Below are 19145 nucleotides of genomic sequence, written 5' to 3' on the forward strand. Positions count from 1 at the left end.
GCCCCTAGCGGGAAGGAGGTGTGGCCTATATGCACGGCACTACCATAAGTCCACGCCCCGTTTTCCCCGCTGTGGGGGCATGCCAATGCTCCTATGCCCCCAGCCCCTCTGGCTACAGGTATAGACACTGCGCATGTGCACAGCATCTATTAATTTGTCACAAGGGGGGACACCCAACCCCCCCCCGTGGGACACTGCCGACCCCGGGTGGGATGCGGGAACATCCCAAAATAATGTGACATTCCCATACCTCCCAACTTTGGCAGGTCAGCAGTCGGGACGCTGCTGTTGCGCGCCGGAGGCGTGTTGAAATTTTCGGGGGTGTGGCCTAATTTGGGGGCGTGGCCTATACTCATGGCTCCCCGCGAGGCCACGCCCCCATTTTGCCGCTATGGGGGCATGACCCAGAGGCTCTGTGAGCCTCTAGCCATGCCCCCAGCCCCCTGGCTGCGGGAATAGACGCTGTGCGCATGCGCACAGCGTTTATTCCCCGCTGCTTAGCAGCTGACAGAGGGGACTCCCAACAGCCCCCCCACACCGCGGGACACTGCCGCCCGCGGGTGGGACAGCGGGACAGGCCCTGACAATCGGGACTGTCCCGATAAAATCCGGACTGTTGGGAGGTATGCATTCCGGCGATAAGCGGGACAGTTGGGAGGTATGCTATATAGTGGAAATCTAATAGTAGATAGTGGAAATCTTATGTTTTCTCTGCAGCATTCGTTTCGATGTCCATCTCTTGCCTGAATCCAATGTTGATCTAATAGCACATCGAATGAAAACAGAACAGAAAATAGTGGAAATCTAAAAGGAGTAGAAAAAACTTTAGAGCAGGTGGAATAGTCCATATCTAACTCGAAACGAAATCAAACTGTGTGTACGCTCTATTTCTATTTGTATCCGATCAGAAACTTCAATTCACATAGGTCTGAATACAGCCACTTTATTTAATTTTTTCTTATTAATTATTGTGTGTTACAAGTGGAACAAAGGTCGATTTATCCACAGCGCCACCTAGCGTTCCCTGGCGGAATTGTCAGTACGCCAAAGCGATCCATCCTCTCCGGCGCCACCTAGCGCCCCAAGCTGGGTACCGCAAGCTCCCTCCCTCCGTTCCTATAGGAGAGACAGAGCAGGCTGCAAGGACCCAGACAAGAGACAGCTCCCTGGGAGGATGAGAGTGCTCCCAGCAGCCTAGGACAGCCGCGGGGACTGTGTGTGAGGGGAGTCTGAGCTGCTGCATGCTGTGTGGGGGGGCAACAGGGGATCCTATGCGATGTGAGTGAGCTATGCATTTTGGAAATGGCCAGGCTGAAGCCCTAAGAAAAGATGGCGCCTCCCCCCTTACCCTGGGACTGCAGCTCTGCCCCCTCTTCTTCCTCGCCGCTGGGCTCCTGCTGGGGCTCGGATCGGGGGCAGACTCGGGATGGTGCCAGCCCTGCCCGGGCAACTGCTCGTGTGCCAACGACTCGTGCCTGGTGAACTGCTCGGGTGCGGGGCTGCTGCAGCTGGAGACTGTCCCTGCCAATGTCACCGTGCTGTGAGTACACCAGAAGCCCCCCTCTACTCTATACCCCCCAATAAGTGCCCTCAGGGGTCCCCGGGAGTCATTACCAAACTTTTATCGTACTTTGCAAAGTTGGGCAAACTTTTTTGATACTTGTAACTTAGTTTATATTAGTTTCCAATTAGTTCTGAGACTCATTAAGGAGCTAATGTGCTCATTATTATTTATTATTGTTATTATATTTATTATTACTTTTATATGATTATTATAATATATATTATTTCTATTTATTATTTATAAGTAATTTATTTATATTTCTTATTACTTTATTTACATTTATTTTTGTTAATATTTTTTATTTATTTGTATTATTATTATTGTTGTTGTTATAGTACTTGTTGCTTTTATACAGCGGGCGGTCAGGACATATGAGTAGCGATTACTGGGATGACAGGGTGGTAGCGAGGCGCTGTACTGTATATGACGTTTTCCATCCTTCTGGAATTTCCTGTCCAATGCTGTGTGCCACAAGGAGTTGCTCCGATGCAAACCTATTCGCCAAAAAATTGTGCCCCCTTACCACCCCCCTCCCACCTCCCCACAGATCTATATGACATAACCATGTTTTTCTAATCTCTAGGTTGATTTACCCCCCAAAAAAAGAACAAACAAAAATTTTAAATACCGTCACCCTAAAGAGTTTTTTCACCTCTAGGCCAAAAAAAAATATATATGAAATGAATTGTGTTTATATGTGGTTCTGTTTGTACACATATAATGCCAGACACCAGAACTGGTTTTGTCCATAAATAATTGGAGTTGGTCTTGGGCCACCAACCCAATGCACCTCTGCCGGTGTCCCAAGTCACCCCAGGGAGCCACAGCACACAGTTTGGGAACCACTGTTGTAAATCATGTTCTAGATTTATTTTTCGCTATGAGTTCCATCTTGTATGCCATGCAGAGTAACACCACCAGTGACTGCTGGAATGCCGCGGGCCTGCCGCTGTCAGTAAGGTGAACCATCCTCATTGTATGGGCCGTCATGTTCTCAGGTGCCCATCTCTGATTTGTACGTTGAGTCCTTTAAAAAAAAAAAAAAAAAAAACCTGTGACGGTTTTATCCCGTGGAGTTCTCGCCATGGTAACCGGGAGGAGGAATGTGAGCTATGTGGAAGTGTGCACTGAAGGGATATGGACTGAGGATCTCCCAGCTGCGACCGTTCCAGCCGGGAGTGAGGCCTTTCCATGGGGTGGTCACATAGAGCAGCCTGCCTGTGGTCCACACACACACACACACAGTGAGGGGACATGTATTAATCCTTGGGGAGGGATAAAGTGCTGAAGTTGCCAATAGCAACCATCAACTGTTATTTGTTTAACACAGTATAAAATAAATGGATTTGTTGCTGTGGGCAACTTCTCAACTTTATCACTCGCCAAGGTTTGGTACATCTCCCCAGTAAAACTTATGTAACACATAACACACGCATTTCCTTGGTGCTTGCAGTTTTATAAAATTATTGTGAAGTTTCTTTTGTCGCGGTGATGTAGCCCCGTGCGTCTGTGTCGCGGTGATGTAGCCCCGTGCGTCTGTGTCGCGGTGATGTAGCCCCGTGTGTCTCTGTCGCGGTGATGTAGCCCCGTGCGTCTATGTCGCGGTGCTGTAGCCCCGTGCGTCTGTGTCGCGGTGCTGTAGCCCCGTGCGTCTGTGTCGCGGTGATGTAGCCCCGTGCGTCTCTGTCGCGGTGATGTAGCCCCGTGTGTCTCTGTCGCGGTGATGTAGCCCCGTGCGTCTGTGTCGCGGTGATGTAGCCCCGTGCGTCTGTGTCGCGGTGCTGTAGCCCCGTGCGTCTGTGTCGCGGTGATGTAGCCCCGTGTGTCTCTGTCGCGGTGATGTAGCCCCGTGTGTCTCTGTCGCGGTGATGTAGCCCCGTGCGTCTATGTCGCGGTGATGTAGCCCCGTGTGTCTCTGTCGCGGTGATGTAGCCCCGTGCGTCTATGTCGCGGTGATGTAGCCCCGTGCGTCTGTGTCGCGGTGCTGTAGCCCCGTGCGTCTGTGTCGCGGTGATGTAGCACCGTGTGTCTCTGTCGCGGTGATGTAGCCCCGTGCGTCTGTGTCGCGGTGATGTAGCCCCGTGCGTCTGTGTCGCGGTGCTGTAGCCCCGTGCGTCTGTGTCGCGGTGATGTAGCCCCGTGCGTCTGTGTCGCGGTGATGTAGCCCCGTGCGTCTGTGTCGCGGTGATGTAGCCCTGTGCGTCTCTGTCGTGGTGATGTAGCCCCGTGCGTCTCTGTCGCGGTGATGTAGCCCCGTGTGTCTTTGTCCCATGGCAGACTTTCCCTGTCCACTTCAAACCTTTACTCAGAGCTCTCATTTCATCAAAGCCTCCTATGTCTTCTCTCTTCTCTTCTACCAGCTCACTCTCTAGATAAGGAGAGGCCAACCTGTGGCTCTCCAGTTGTTGTGAAACTACAAGTCCCAGCATGCTTTGTCACAGTTTTAACACTCCCTTATAGCAAAACTGTGGCAAGGCATGATAGGATTTGTAGTTTGACAACATCTGGAGAGCCACAGGTTGGCCAGGCCTGCTTAGAAGCTCATCCCTCCTCCTCCTGTAAGTTCTCAAGGCAGGGCCCTCCCTCCTCAGGTACCTACCTAGCCAAGTGCTTGCTTCCAATTAACCTGGTCTCTTGTTCCCTAGCCCCGTTCGGCGGCTCTGAATCCTCTGTTTGCCTGCCCGTCATGGACCCCCACGAGGGAGAATAGCCCCTGTAAGTCGGGATTCTGACAATCTGAGGTCATCCGGCACCCCTGAGTACTGGCCGCCTATCCCTCCATGTGGTCCCCCTCCAATTGCCTGTCTAGAGACAGCAAGGGGCACATTTATAAGCCCAGGGAATTGATAATGTGGCTGGTACTTTATCAATCAGCCCCTAACTGTCATTTTTCACACCCAGCCTGTAACAGAGGAGCTAGGAGCTGCTTGGCTGGTGATAAAGTACCAGACACTTTATCACTTCTCCGAGCTTAATATATCGGGCCATGAACTTCCTTTACCCTCACCTCTAGTCCACAGTCTACCTAGTTTGATGCTTTGTTGCTCTCTATGCCATTCCATAGATATTAGTAACCAATCATTTTCTCTCTGTCATTATCTAGGATGCTATAGAGAAATGATTGAATCTGATTGGTTGCTGTGGGGAAACCTCTTTTCATTTTTTTTAGAAGTAAATTTACCCCATTAAAATACTGTTTTTTTTTTTTTTTGTCCACTGGTGTTGGTTTGCACAACAGCTGAACCTCTTGACCAATTGCTTGGTTTGTATGTACGTGATTGGTATGTAACGGAGCATCTGCCTATGTATAGGAATTGTCCTGTTTTTGCTGTGATATCTAGTTTGGAAATGATGATATGTGAACTGGTTCTTAATCCTGCCCGTAAAGGAAGTTTCGCCTGTATTTTGGCCACGGCAATTGGGAAAAGAAGATGTGTTGGGGCTATAAATTCAGAGATATTTTGGAGGCCGTTTTGGAAGGACTTGCCAATTTGCTGAATAACATGCGTGCAATCCTCCTTACATCCACTCAGCGCGGCTTACAGACTTATGTAACAGAACACTGGGCGATGGTTATGTAAAAGTGTCTGATTCTACAGATATAGGAGCGTACAATAGCCGAACAGTTATTTGTGGTGATGGCTGGCAGTATTGCTGTTTAGACGTTGGATGGTGGACTTGGCCCCCACAGCTCCTGCTACTGTACTGTTTGGGGAGAGGGTGTCCCCACCCCACAAAAAATGGGACTACTTTTAGGAACCTTTGATGTATGCATTTTTTTTATTTTTATATTTACATCCTAAACAATGGTGCTGCAAAGGCAAAACACCCATCTGGTTGCAGATGAACAAAACCATGCTGCACTGCAGGTGGGCCAGATGTAACAAGCGCAGAGAGAGTTAGATTTGGGTGGGGTGTGTTCAAACTGAGATCTGAATTGCAGTGAAATATAGAAGCTTAGGTCGACGACTGAAATAGGTTGACACAAGTGTTAGGTCGACGTGCGTTTTTCACAGGATTTGTGTCTCGAATGTCAACATGGACAACATCAAAGTGTACCGCGTCCCCTGGCATGACTTGCTGTGCTCGCCATGCTTCAGGCACAGTTCCTGGCTAAGCTAATCTAACTCTCTCAGCACATGTTACATCTGCCCCACCTACAGTGCAGCATCTTTTTATCAAATGGCAAAAATGACAGCTAACAGGTATGAATCAGGCCTGATGTACTGTGGCTAAACCCATTTGTGAGAGCTTATTCTAGGCATGTCCAAACTGCGGCCCTCCAGCTGTTGTGAAACTACACATCCCAGCATGCCTTGCCATAGTTTTAGCATTCCCTAATAGCAAAACTGTGACAAGGCATGCTGGGATGTATAGTTTCACAACAGCTGGAGGGCCGCAGTTTGGACATGCTTTGCTTATTCAGTCTTTCCACCCTTACTGATTTACACCGGGATGTACTGAACCTAAGGGGGACACCTGGGGCTATTTGCCGCAAAAATTTCCACGGTCCTTCGTCTGTCTGCGAGGACTGTCGCTTGGGGTATGGATGCTAGTTGAATTACTCCGGTGCTGGTAATTGCCAATTAAATCCTCCCCTGTGTCATTATACAGGCTGCAGGGGAGAGTTATTAAGTACATGTGCCATGTTACAGGCTGTGTTTAAAAATTGACAGGAACTTATTCCTGGTACTCTCTCCAAGCCTTGCTACATCTCCCACTTAGAGAGGATTACAAAAAAAAAATGCACCATCCTGTTCTAAGTTCTAGCAATGTAGATATTTATGATCCATTTGGTTTTAACCACTGTAATCAGCTTCGTAAATGAGAGCAAACTTCTCATTGGTTACATGGGAGACATGAACCAATGAGAAGCCTTTCCCGCTGGCCTGTGTAACCACGTCCCCTTCCGCACAGTGTTCCAGCAGCCGGGGACTGTGGCTGGTAGAGATTTTGCCTCCTTTACCAACTAAGCTTTCACTTCAATTTCATATATTATGTTCTTATTTTCTTTGTGGTCTGACTGCGAGGTCTCCACCATTCCATCCCTGTCCTGTTGCCTCGTTAAATTTCCCATCGGCAGCCCAGAATGTGTCAATTTGTAAATTTAGGGAGTGTCGATCGGAAGAGGGAGGATGGAACAGGCCGGCGTTGTACGGACATGTATCAAATTCTGCTTAACGCTCATTTTTCTTTATTTTCCCAGTCAACCAATTTCTGCCCTGTATTAGGATTCTTGGCTTACAGACCTAAGCTGCTAATTACTATCGAATTAACCTTCATCTCCCAGTCTGTGGTTCATGCGCGGAGCGGGGTGGAGAGAACGGATCAGATCCAGAATATATACCATGCATCTATTAATGGTGCCAAGAGTGTCTCACACTCGGCTGCTGAGCTTACACTTGTCTGTTATGAAGTACGGTACGTCCTCATTGGTGACCCTATAATGGGTTATCAATATAGTACTTTATATAGAGTGGGGTATCCTAGATGTATAGGTCAACCCCACATGGCCGATAACGGGGTTTTTACCGCATTTTTAGTTTAGAGAATCTCCCCATAAGTATTTTTGACCAAGGTGAACTAGAGCAAACTTTTGTTTGTTTTTTGTATTTTCCAAATCAAAATCCGTACAGTTCTCATTTCAATGCTGTTTGGAATTTAGATGTAAGTGATCTATAGATCCATCCATCCATCAATCATGTTTGTAGTTGCTCTGTTGAAAACTTTTGGGCGTGTTTTTTTTGTTGTTGCAAAAGCCACATAAGGGTTCCCGGGGTGTGGATGTGAGAGAGAAGGGAGGACCCCATTGATGAGTTATATTGTGGGTGTTTATGCCTTGAGCCTGAGATCAGGCTAATTAGTTCCTGCACCTGTAAGAGGCTGATCTATGCTGTGCCAGGGCTTGGATCAGGGTCTCGCTACCTGGGAAAACTTAAGGTCCATACACACTGGCCGACTATGCCCTGTATGGACAGTGATGATTGCGTTCATCGCTGGGGGGAAAGCTGCTCAGTGCATACACACTGAGCGGCTTTCCCCCTGCCCGGCGCCGTCAGCAGGGAGAGGACGGCTTTGATAGAGCGTCTTTGGAGCACTGGGGGAAGCCACCCAAACATGAGAAAACATCAAAGCCCCAATAATGACTTTCCCAGCTGCTAGGACAAACGTTGCCTGACGACGACGTTCCGAAACATTTCATGAGCTTGGGAAAACGAATGTATCAGGTGAGGCGTAACCAGGTGTCTGTGCCGTGTGGTCAGGCTTCCGTTCCCTGCGATTACATAGAGGCCGTATGGGCTTGCTGGCTGTAAACGTGGGATCTTCCCACAGGTCACAGGGGAATACGTGATTCTAAATACTGACCACTCCAAAAATCGCATTCCTTGCCCAGACTTTTGGCTTTAATCGTCTTGAGTGTTCTCGTCCCAAGGTGTGGCAGCGGGAGAAGCAGGATAAGGCAGAAGGTTCATTAACTGTTGGTGATATCTAGGGTGGAATCGTGTCCTCTCATGTGTATATTATTGTCCGCTGCTCCTGAATTTGGATAGAATCCTTTTTTTTTTTTTCTGTAATTCTGCACATTCCGTTAATAAATACCAGTGTATTTGTTTATGTGAACACTGCGATTTTGTCACGTTTATTGTGTTAGGTTCTGGCTGGTGCAGTGGTGGGAGTCATCTCTGAGTCACGAGTTCTGATTCATCGTGGCATGGGATGCAGAATACCCCTCAGAGAATCTCCCAGGCCAGATAGTTGAGCAGGAAAAAGGTTGATCGGTTCTCTGACTCCCCCAGGTGCACTGAGCCTGGACGGAACACTGGCCCTCTGTTGTGCGCTGTGCAGCCGGAACCATCTGTGCGCCCTGCGCCAGCCACTCTGTGCAGCCTATCACGCTGGGGCCCTTTTCTATTAACTGTGTGTGGGACTGCACAACTGCTGTCAGCTGCCCGGAAAAATGTTGAATTTTTGGCCAGTGTTGGAGCAAATGTAGAATTGTTATTGCAAACCTGAAAGTCCGATTTTTTTATTTATTTTATTTTTTTCGTCCAATATTTACTGAACTAGTTAAAAGCCGGTCAAAATGTACTTTTACTTTGAGTGGTGACAGTTTTTACTTTCACTTTGAGCTGTGACAGTTTTTAGCCCACAAACTCTCCACCCCCACCCCAGTCCCTATCTGCTCCTACCTCCAATCGCTGTCTTCGCAGCTCTCTCTCTTCAGCAAGTTTGATACAGATCAGTTTTCCTGCAAAAATTGCTTTCACTTTCAGTTATGACTTGTTTTGGCACACAAAGGAGTAATTGGGTCCGTCGAGTGGCCTCTAGTGGTCACCGTCGGTACTTCACCTCATAGAGGTAAGGAGCAGTTAGCCTTTTCCATAGAGGGGTCGTACAGTGGGAGAAATATGTATATCTTGACTCAACACATGCATTTTGGTAAATTGGATCTCGTTACTCCCGCTAGCTTATTACGGTAATAGTGTTCATTCTAGAACCCGCCATCTTTTAAAACCCATGCAGTTCCTGTTCCCTGCCTGGGGTGTCACTGTCTACTGTGGTGTTTCAAGCAAAGGTTTGGTTTGCATATCAGTGCTGATATTCAGACCACACTGTGTTACAAGTATTACAGCAGACAGCGACACCCCAGGCAGGGAAGAGGAACTGCATGGGTTTTAAAAGATGTCGGATGCTAGAATGAACACTACTGTAAGTGGCATGACACACCATTTTTGTACCCTGTTATTAGTTGCGTGTGCCTTGTCTGCAACTGCTCTCCATTATGGGAGATGCAAATAGATAGGGCAAAATAAGAGGGGCTGAAACAACCTGTAGTCAATCAGAATGTTTTAGGATGTTAACCGCAAAACAAGTATATTACTGTCCCTCCAGCTGTTGTTGAACTGCGCATCCCAGAATGCTTTGCTACAGTTTTTGCATGGCCAAATAGCAAAACTGTAGCAGTGCATGCTGGAATATGTAGTTCAGCAACAGCTGGAGGACCAAAGGTTCCCCATCCCTGCTTTAGATCATCATCTTCAATCCTCTTGCACCTGTCATGTACTTCATTGTATTCTACAATTGATTAACTAAACCAAATAATATAGATATGTTTTAAAAATATTTAATTTGTTTATGTGAGAGGCGTGTTCCTGTTCCCTCCCTAGGGTGTCATTTTGCTGTGGTGTTTCTGGCACAGGTCTGGTATGCATATCTGTGCTAAAATACAGACCAACGATACAGACCAACGTGTGCTAGAAGAACCACAACAGAAAACAGTGGTTGCAGATTGGTTACCACTGAGGTAGAATGTTACCTGCCCGGGGGCTATTTCCCATAAGCTGATGGTGGCAGTGCGGCCGGTATTATTCCAGAACCTTGTCAGACGTTTATGTTTTCAGTAGGTGTAGTATTGTTGCCTTTAGGTCACAATGACCTTTTTTATGACTATGGTTTGGTAGGTTAATACACATCATAAACATGTGCTGTATGTCCTTATAGCCTAATATAATGTATTTACTGCAAAGCTCACTGAGCGTGTGTGTGGTACAGTGTAGTTTGTGAGGTGCTCTGAACCCAATTGTGTAATGCTATTTGCCTTTCTTACCACTGGAGGCGCTGTTCCATTATCTTTATGTGGTGTGCGCAGATTAGTTTGAACTCTGAGGTGCCGGCTGTTTTACTTTTATTTTGACAAACGGAACCGTAAATACCGTAAGGATGACAATCTTAGATGTTCATATGTTTTCTTGAGCGGAAAAATCAGGTTTTACTAAAAGTACAATGGGGGTCAATCCCATTGTTTGTGAAGGGTGCGATGTGCCACAACGCTGCGATGCCGGCAGAGGACAACAAGTACTGAGCGCTAAGAACCCAAAAATTAAATCAATTCCAGCTGCTAACTATAGGGGATAACCAATCCCTTAAAGACCAGATAAATACACTAACAGTAGCGCTACTGTTAGTGTCTTTTCCTTGCTGGCAGAGGGTTGTAATCAGCCCGCCATCGCATTACTTCTCTCCATTATGTAAATTTTCAAGCACAGGCCAGATTCTCTAAGCTTCAAAAGTGATAAAATGGAGAGTGATAAACAGCCAGCAAATCAGCTCCTACCTGACATATTTCAAACACAGTCTGTGACATGGCAGGTAGGAGCTGATTGGCTGGCTGTTTATCACTTTTGAAGCTTAGAGAATCTGGCCCACAGTCTCTAACATGTCAGTGAGGAGTGAATTGGCTACTACATTGGGCGAGATTCTCCAAACGGAAAATGCCGTAAAAACCCAGTTTTCGGTGTTTTTACCGCATTTCCATATGCAGCAAAGCCCCACCGCCGGGGCTTCGCCGCGGGGGGTTACGCCAGTTCTAGATGGCGTAACCCCATGGAAGCCTATGGGAGTCCCTTCGCGTCCCCCGCGCGCCCCCCGCCGATCCGCAATGCCCTCCCTCACCTGTGTCCGGGCAGCCTCCTGCTGTGCTGCCCGGACCAGTGACCTCCTCCTCCCTGCACCGCTTCTGGGTGCAGGGAGGAGGAAACGGAGCACCCACACAGCGGGTAAGGGTGCAGGGAGGGAGGGGGCACCCGCTGCACATCGCCGGTCATCGCCTTGGCGTTAATAACCGCATATGTTACTGGATATGCGGTTATTAACTCTGCGAGTGCCGATGATGTGCTGCGCTGGTTGTTAGAGAATCCCGCCCATTGTCTCTCTCTAAACTTTGATAAATCTCCTCAATAGTTTCTGAGGGGAAGACACATGCCCTTACATTGTACTGATCTTCTCACTGTTTCTCTGTGCAGGTTAGTATATCCAGCAGAGTTGAAGTGAGGTGGGGGGGAGTTAATCATTTGTGATGTGTTGTGATTCCCTGCATGTGACAGCAACGGTTCAGTTTACGCTCTGTCTCTGCTCTGTTCACCTTTGTCCTTGAGCCTTCAGCTGTGCACTATTGTGATCCGGATTTCTCAGAGTGATCACCATAAAATTCTGGACGGTTTTAAATGAGAGAGAAGTAAAATTCTGATGCTGGACGTTCTTATGCCAACACCAGCTGCGTTCCCGGGCTGTTTAAGGGCCTTATACGCTCCAAATATAGCGTATGGAGTCTAAAAGCCCATTGGTCCTAATCGGCATCTTGTACGGGTAAATGTGGCCGGGCTACCGTATTACCCGCTGTTGTTCCACTGTAAGGTCTGATCTGGCCACTCACGTACGCACACATGTATGTCAATTCAATTGGGTGCAAGTTGGGTTCTGAGAGCCGTTTGCACAGAAAACACGCACCGTGAATTTCATTTGTAATTCGGTTACAGATTTTCGTTGCTCTTGCATATAAAATCCGCAGTTTTTGGAGTGCATCCCCCTGAGCAGGTGAAAAGATTGGGACAATCTTTATCATCATGTGCAAATGTCGGGACAAATAATGTTGTACAGGTAGAAGGGGGTGTAAATGATGCGGGACAGGTAAGTGGAGGTGTAATGATGTTGGACAGGTACATGGGGTTATAAATTGTGTGGGACAGATGGGCGGTGGTGTAAAAGCCTTCAAATTATGTCTCCCCCCCCCCTTCCCGCTTACTATCATTTTTCCACCACTAATAAAAAGTGGGAAACCTTTTAAAAGTCTCCGGGAGCCTTCTGTATGGCCCTACTATCTCCGAGGCCAGTTTTTGGGGTCCAGGATGGTTTCCCCATATCGCCCCCACAGACTCTGGCAGAGATCTGTATATGAGCACCTACCTTGCAGGTCTGTGGTCACAGCTGGTGGTAGATCCAGCAAATATCCGAGTTTCAGATTGAGCGTATCTGCAATCTCTATGCATTTGACATGTTTTGCTTTGCTTTTTTTTTAACAAACAATCATGTGTCATGTACATTTAGACATGGCTTAGGTGATGAACATCAATAACTTTGAAGAAACCAAAAAAGAAAAGCGAATTCAAGCAGTTACAATAATTAAAGGTTACATTGACATTGTCTTATGAAGTAATCTTGAAGCGACCGTTCATTCTCAATGCGGATGATTGTCAATAAAATGCAAAGCAGAGAAGTTCCGGTGGGCCTAGCTCTGCGGAGGACGTGTTTTAAATGAGCTCCCGGCCCGCGACTCCACAAAATTCACAGGGTGCACCTACAATGCTTCTCAGCCTCGACACTGAGAAAGCATTCGATAATATCTCCCTGAAGCATTTACTGAAGATCTTCGAGATCCCGATTTCTCTCCTCCTTTTCAATATAGCGCTAGACCCCTTTTAAGACTTCTTCAGTCTTTGCCTGCCTTCCGCAGCATACACATGGGACAGTGCAATACTAAAGTCATGGCCTTTGCAGATGATCTACTCTTGTATATATCGGATCCCAAGACCCCGCTCTCTCCTATATTATATTAAATAAGTGAATTTGGATCGGTCTTGGGATTTTCTATTGACCAAGATAAAATCACAAGAGTTAATCCTGGGACCCCAATATCATCCTCACTGTACTAAAAACTACCAAATACGCGGGACCTCCCATGCAATTAAATACCTCGGAACACATACCCCAAAAATCATACATGATCGCTATAGACTCAACATCTCTAAAATCTACTCAGGAGGAGATGGATAAGTGGAAGCGCCTCATGCTATCCTACTTAGGACGCATTCATCTATTAAAAATGAGAACCTTCCCAAAGCTCCTAGATCCATTGCAGATGTTGTTGTTGTTGTTGTAGATGAAAAATTTATTTTGCAAAAGCTCCAAAAACCCCGTATTCAACGGCGGAGTGAAACCGGAAAAAATATACCCATGCTAGTGTCTACAGATACATCAGGGACTGGATACATAACACGTTCAATCATACAAACCCAGATATTGATCAATGCTATACCCGATCAACATCTACTATCATTTTTGCATAGTCACAAGCAGAAACTTTCAGATTTGGTATTACATAACCCTCTTCTCATGACCCCCATGGTTATTATGGCACCATACCAGACACAAATGGGGATTGAATAGCCATTATTCCTTATATTTACCGTTGGTAGCAAACCCAGAATTTCAAAATGGCCACCAGACATCACAGTCCTTCCTCTAATGGAGATCAAAGGGTATATCACACCTAAAAACATTAGTCAACAACACAGCTACGGCCCCATTGAAAGTACAAGAACTAGCAAATATTCCCTTCCCCTTTCACAAGCATTGTTAATCTATCAGGCCCAACATTACGCCAGCTCTGTTCTCAGACAATTTTCACCACAGGATCGGACCAACAAACACACTAGATACACTTTTATTGAAGCCTACGCCTGGCAGACAGGCAATATCTTCTTACTACCGAATCCTACACGAACCTATTGACCAGACAACTAATTGCACAAGTCCGGCCACATGGCTACGAACCTTTCCCCAATTTACTATGGATCATTTATTGAAATCTCTCTCCGTATAGGCGATATGTCACGGGTATTCCTGAAAGTGATACATGCCCAAAATGTGGAAGCTCAAATTAATTTATACATTCCATGTGGGATTGCCCACTTATTAGCCGATTTTGGAAAAAAGTGTGTAAATTCTCCACCACAGCAGAATGGGTGATATTGGGAATTTCCCCTCCAACACAACGATCCTACGGGATAGTAGAAAACTAATGTTAATAATCTCTGCGGTAGCTCGCAAGTGTATTCTACACCAGTGGATCCACACGGAGCCTCCTACAATTCCGTTGTTCAGGGAAAAACTCTTCCATAGGTTTCATATGGAATGGCTGGAAACATACTTCCAAAAGGAGGACCGTACTGAGAAATTCTTCCGAATATGGGAAGGTTTTATAGACTCACTTTCTGTGGACCTAAAAACTCACAAATGTTCCCGTTCCACTCAGTGGTACGAAACACGAATACTCTTGGGAGATGCCCCAATTCCCCTTCCTACACCAAAACCTAATACTTGAGTTGTAAGACTTTGGTTACATGCTGATTAATTAGAGGCTCCAGGCGTAAAAGAACGTCTTCAGTTCCACTACTGCAGATCCGACATTTTCCACTATTGATCGATGTCCGAAGTCATCTGATTGCATTAAAGCTATAATCACCCAGCTGACGTTTTATGGGGATTCTGATCCTATGGAAAACCAGTCAGTAACTGGAACCAGTCTATATAAAGTGTATGGTTCTGGGTGCAGTGTGGGGCATACTTAGCTACTTTGCTGCCCACCTCCTCAAGGGTATAGTGGCCGGCGGAAAGATGTGTGGTTTGGAGGTGTTGTGGCATGATGACATCATGTTGGCTCCACCCCCATTTGTGATGCAGAGAAAATATTCAAGTCCTGAAATGTGTGGGCTTAGTTTTGGGAGCCAAGTAACGATCAGATGTGTGTGTTGGTTTGGGTGGGTCCAGTGTTGGGAGGTCTAAGGCCCCATCCCGTACAAATCTGAAGGGGGGCTGATTTTGCTGGCATTTGATGCCCTAGGGGACTCAGGCCTACACAGAGGAAATGGGAATATGGAGACCCCTTCTAGTCAATATAAATAGTGTATATTAATGTATAATATATACCTGACCAATGTCACAGCTATTTTGTGTTTCTTGTATCTGCAATAACAAAAATGTTTTAATGATAAATAGATAGGGAGCAATTCCTGTGTTTGAGGGAATTCACCTGTGTACAGTGCCCGGGAGATAGGAACGTACAATGTCGGGGGCGGATCCTTAGGTGAATAGGTGACCACTATTGGTCAACAGTGAATAGCTTGACATGGACACCGTATAAGTGAATGGCATCCCCTCACATGTCGAACGCTGCGCACAGGGCCTGATTCTGGTTCACTTGCAAAAAGCAAATTCCCTTTCTAATTCACAAAACGATGCTGCACTGCAGGGGGGGGGGGGGCAGATGTAACATGTGCAGAGAGAGTTCCATTTGGGTGGTGGTGTTCAAACTGATATCTATATTGCAGTGTAAAAATAAAGCAGCCAGTATTTACCCTGCGCAGAAACAAAATAACTAACCCAAATGTAACTCTCTCTGCACATGTTACATCTGCCCCACCTGCAGAGCAGCATGGTTTTGTCCATTAGAGAGAGAGTTTGCTTTTGCAAGTGAACCAGAATCACACATAGTGCCAGGGGAAGAAAATGTGGAAAACCGCATGTCGACCTTTAAATTGTCGACCTAACGCTTGTGTCGTCCTAAACCCTGTTAATCTTTAGTGGTCAACCTCCATCATGTGACCCTATGACCCCTACCCCTCCTAAGTACCTTTCTTCCTCAGAAGTTCACATTATAGCACCCTTGATACTATATTTAGCCTTTGGGTTTTTGAGACTTGTGTATTTTTTAGCATTAATCTGAAGTCTCCACGTTCTGGACCCTTTATCGAGTCTACCTAGGTCATCAATCATTCTTTCAATCATTCAATCATCATACTTTCCCTTCAATACCATCTGTAAGGTCACAAACAAGAGCACTCGTCCAAGTACAATTCACTGGGGGGTACTCCACTGGTAATCTTTCTATCCATAGGGGTGTGGTATGCATTGCCAACAGCCGGGATTCCGATGGTCAGTAGACTGACATCGGAATCCCGACTGCTGGTACTCCGACAGGGAGCGAGGGCATCTGTACGCGACAAAGCATTTAAATTTGCTCCTGGCCACTTTCGAAAATTTTATGGAATGAATCAATATTGATACAGGACCGCCAACAGATGTACTATTTCTGACAGATCCCAAGGTTTGGCAGTTTAGCAGAGCAGCGGTAAAAAGGTATAGAATGGGGAAAATACCTCATGCCTTCACGATTTTATAAGGAGGTGCAATGCACATAAACATCCTGGAATATGTCCGCCTTCAAATCCAGAAATGAGGATCCATTATAAAGGCCCAGGGGTTTATTCTTATGGGTGCCGGACGGCTCCCCGACAGTTGGGATTCCGACAGTCATTACTCCGACGTCGGAATCCCGACTGCTCCCTCGTGGGGGTCCACGACTCCCATAGAGGGAGAATAAAATAGGTGGCGAGCCTAGCTCGCCACCGTGCCCGCAGCGTGGCGAGCGCAGCGTGCCCGCAAGGGGCTTCATTGTGCTCCCCCCGCTGTGCAGTCGGAATTCCGACGTCTGAGTAATGACTGTCGGAATCCCGACTGTCGGTGAAATAAACCACACCCATTCTTATTCATGTCTGCATCATACAGCAGAATGCATTTCTTTCTGTTTTTTTTATATAATTACTGGTGGGAATAAATTTGGTACTTGTTTCCTAGCACGGCGCCCGTCGGGTTGATCGCATGCCTTAAGTTTAAGGTACTTAAGGCATGCAATCAACCCAATGGACCCGATTTTATGTCAATCACCAGTGTATTTGCCGGTGAAAGACAAAATCGCATTGATCGGGTCCATCGCGGGCCATTATAATGGGCCGCGACGCAACCGACGCGATCAACCCGATTTTCCCATAGAGAATAATGTTAAATTATTTTTAAAGTTAAAATCGGGTTGAGCAACCCGATTTTACATAGGGAACAATGGGAAATGGGCCAATATGGCCCATTTCTCATTGTATAGGGTTAGAAAGTATGGTTAATGTCCCCCTATTGTTAACGCCACCCCACTATTGACACCAACCCGAAGCGTGGCGAGCGCAGCGGTACGCGTCCTCCGACCTTTTCATACCCCCACTATCCACGTTGGCGTGGACTTGATTTTATATAGTGTGGCGAGCCACCGAGCCCGAAGCGTGGCGAGCGGACGCGTATACCTGTGAAGTTATGTGCGGGGCTCGCTGCTGCTGATTCCAATGTAAAAATCGGGTCGGTCGCATCGCATGCGATTTGGTTGGCATGCGATCAACGCGATTTTTCCGACCCGATCAATACAATCAAAATCGGTGGCGCCGTGCTAGGAAATAAGTACAATAAATTTTCCTCTATAAGCATAGTCCACGGCAGAGGTTATGGTTGTGTCATTGATGGAGAGGTTGGTGGTGCACTAATGCCTAGGTGGTCCCCTCCAGGACACGGCTGACTTTTCTCGCTGATATACCTAGGCTTCCGTGTTTTTAGCTTTCCGAGCCACTTGTGAAGGAGAGGATCTGATCTCTTACCCAATGTGTCTGGAATTTGCAGATGTTTATTCCTCACTGCTCCAGGCCTATCCCAGACTGTTCATTATTCCAGCTGAGGGTCTTCCGGGACAGCTAGATCTGGATCAATGGATGATGCTCTTCGCTCAGCTGTGGAACGGATGTTGTCTTCCCAAGTACACAACTGTGGTCTTTGGGTCTTTACATCAGTTTCAAGAAACCCTTTCACCATATTACAACACTTCCCCCCCTTCCCAAACAATAGCTGGTGCTTTGGCAGGTTGTTTTGTTATATTCCCTTGTATTACTAAAAAGAAATTAAGAATATTCATATATGGCCTTGCTAAATTCATGGAGGAGACGATACGGGTCTCATATAAGCTCCAGGTGAGGAGTTATCTGCTCAACCTTCCAAATGGAAAAACTTTAATATTTTAAGACCCCTACTCATCTGTCTGGTCCACGCTGATCCAACCACAAGTGCACCACCGATTTCTCAACCACAAGTTCCTGGTGAATTGACTATTTGTTCCTCCCACAACTGTGGCTGACTCCATAGTTGAAGGTAGCAGGCCCACTGAAGAAAGGTTAGGGTCACTCAGTTTCCATACTCACCTACTTTCTCGGGATGCCCAAAAGACTACGGAATTTCAGGGTTTTTCTCTTACTCTTTCTGGAGAGCAGACAATTGAATTGGCAAATCTGGGGGCTTGGTGACGGCTTTCTGGCTAATCTTGTCCTGCTTGGCCAGTTCACCATGGCAGGATAGGGTAGCGGAGGCAGGGCTGCGTTAACGCGATGCACACAGAAGCCGCCACTAGGACCTTCTTTCTCAGAGGGGAATATACAACAGTCAGTAAGTAGGTGTGTAACTAAAGTCGTCAGCTGTCTAACGTTATCATTGTAGACCAGTGATTTTTCATTTTTACCTTGAGGCACACTAAATAAGATTTTAAATTTGCCAAGGCACACCATGAGATCCCCACAGGGCAAAACACATTGGCCTCCTCAGGAAAAAAAAAAAAAACTATTGGCCCCCATATAAAAAAAATAAAAATAAAATTAACACTGGTCCCCACAGATAACAAAAATAAAATACATTGGGCCTTTACATGAAAAGAGACCAGTAAATAACAGTTGAACTGGTGGTAGCTGTAAACTGGTTTGGGCATCTCTAGATCTGGGGGCACACTTGAGAACAGCTCAAGGCACACTAGTGTAACACAGCACAGTGGTTGAAAAACACTGGTGTAGACAGTGCTGAGTTTCTATTTCAATGTCTCTGTATTGAGAATGGGAGATGATGATATTAAGAAGAAGATTGTGATAGGATGCTTGGCTACTTGCATGATATCAAAGTTATTGAATCAGATCTGTATGTGCATTAAAGGGATTTTACTCCTCAAAATCTATTTGATTAAAGTATTTAAATAGTACTTAGGTGAGTACTTTTCCACCTTCACTATACTCCTCAGGGTCCTGCATGAACCCATCAAATCTGACGGTCACCT

General features: G+C 46.4%; 1 protein-coding gene across 1 annotated transcript in view; it reads left to right on the top strand.

Moving 5' to 3' along the window:
* Positions 1–1097: 1097 nt before the first annotated feature.
* Positions 1098–19145, top strand: part of PKD1 (polycystin 1, transient receptor potential channel interacting) — a 102335-nt gene continuing 84287 nt past the window's right edge. The window contains exon 1 of the mRNA XM_083152763.1: positions 1098–1540. Within this exon, the coding sequence (XP_083008889.1) occupies positions 1290–1540 (251 nt within the window). The 5' untranslated portion in view covers positions 1098–1289. The remainder of the gene's footprint in view (positions 1541–19145) is intronic.

This window comes from Crinia signifera, chromosome 7 (assembly GCF_055691185.1).
Source record: "Crinia signifera chromosome 7, ASM5569118v1, whole genome shotgun sequence".
NCBI lineage: Eukaryota > Metazoa > Chordata > Amphibia > Anura > Myobatrachidae > Crinia > Crinia signifera.